At 43.0% G+C, this 1,628-nt stretch overlaps 1 protein-coding gene across 2 annotated transcripts in view; it reads right to left on the reverse strand.

Moving 5' to 3' along the window:
• LOC135827830 (uncharacterized) overlaps positions 1-1,379 on the reverse strand; it is a 188,961-nt gene extending 187,582 nt beyond the window's left edge. For both annotated transcript variants that reach the window (XM_065340259.1, XM_065340258.1), the window contains exon 1: positions 1,065-1,379. In XM_065340259.1, the coding sequence (XP_065196331.1) occupies positions 1,065-1,377 (313 nt within the window). In that variant the 5' untranslated portion in view covers positions 1,378-1,379. The remainder of the gene's footprint in view (positions 1-1,064) is intronic.
• Between the last annotated feature and the right edge of the window lie 249 nt (positions 1,380-1,628).

The raw sequence follows: 1,628 nt of genomic DNA on the forward strand, positions 1-1,628 counted from the left end.
AGTAGTGGCTGTTTCTGAGTCGTTTCATTATGTACGTGCGTGCTGCATTACATACGCTCAAGCCAGCTCTTATTAATTATGTTGAGCTATTTCATTTGACTCTTATTATGCCGCCGTATGCATGTATTTGATTTGCCTGGACACTCTCCTTTTTCAAAGAAAGGGAGATGCCACGTGTACTGCGTTCACATACACGTGTGTTCAATGTGTGCCCCACGCATGCGCATGTGATGTCATGTGTGGTTTGGGTTTTGGCTCCTTCTGGCGTTTCAATCTTTCGCTACTCAGTCTGTTCTTTACGCTTCTGGCAACTGGTGTCTTTTGCCATTGCTCTGCTCTGTTCTTACTACTCCTGCTATTACTCTAAGTGCCATTCACAAGGCTGTAGCACTATTGGTTATAGCTAAGACAGGTCACGTAACACTAGGCACCCTGTTATTCTACCTCCCCCAAACGTGCTCTCCGGCCGACCTCACACACCAGCAACATGACTTCAAGTTGTAGATACGGACAAATAATTTCCTCCATACAACACAGTTTGCTGCGGCCGCAATACCCAGCAGCAGTCAAAGGGTTAAATTATCCCTATCGTCTTTGTAGTAGACGGACTTTCCCCTACACAAATCATTATGTATTACTATGTATTGCACTATGCATTGCTGACAACATCAGATCCCTTGCTTTCATTCACTAGCTAGCGCTCGGAGCTGTAACTGGCAATCTTGTACCGTATATAGATCCGTGTGTCAGTTGCCCAGTTCAGTTGTTGCAGAGTCTTTGCTTCCGTTGTTTCTGTCGTCTTACCTTCGCTTATTGAGTCTTTCAGTATAAGTTAGTTCTGTGCTACCTACGTTTGTCCTTTCGTGCAATATTGTTCCCTGAGAATACTACCTGTGTTTTGAGTCGGAGAGACTGAGCCAGTTTTGCCTTGTCACTCGGTCGCGTACTGCAGCCTTGATTTTTCTGGACAAATCAGTTTGCTTATTATTTCGAAATGTGCAGTAGACAATGTGCACGAGTCAGTACAGTGTACTTTTTGCTGGTGCAAGATTCAATGTACATACCGTCAGCGGTGGTAGTAACTCGAGATGCTGTGCTGAGGCCATCTACATCGTTTCCATTTGTAAAATAGGCAACAACTTCGAAGTTTGAATCTTCTTCTAACATATTCATATCATACATCTGTGCGTCAAATTTGCCAGGCATGGTAACAGCAGTGCAACCTGATATTCTCTTCACTGATTCACTGGTTATGCCAGAAATAGACTTCCTTTCCACTCCGTAACAACATTTCTTGGGGTTATAGTTACCCACAGTGGGAGTAATAGACACAGTGAACTGTTTTGATTGAAAACTAGGAAACAAAATTACTGGCATTGGTGGACCTGTACAAGGATTGACAGTAAAGAATTAAAAAATTAACAAAACAGTCGTTTTGATGAAGGAAAGGAGGAAAACGAGAGAGCTTGGAAGCTCAGGGCCCTACGCTATGCTATTTTGCCTTGATGACCTAGACAAAAAAAGCATAGGGATATTATAAATTCTTATAAGTTTCTACTTTTTGTTTGAGACATAACCTGGGATTCGAAACCCGCACTATCGCCCTGCATGCATCCCCCGATACACTT

This window comes from Sycon ciliatum, chromosome 12 (assembly GCF_964019385.1).
Source record: "Sycon ciliatum chromosome 12, ocSycCili1.1, whole genome shotgun sequence".
NCBI lineage: Eukaryota > Metazoa > Porifera > Calcarea > Leucosolenida > Sycettidae > Sycon > Sycon ciliatum.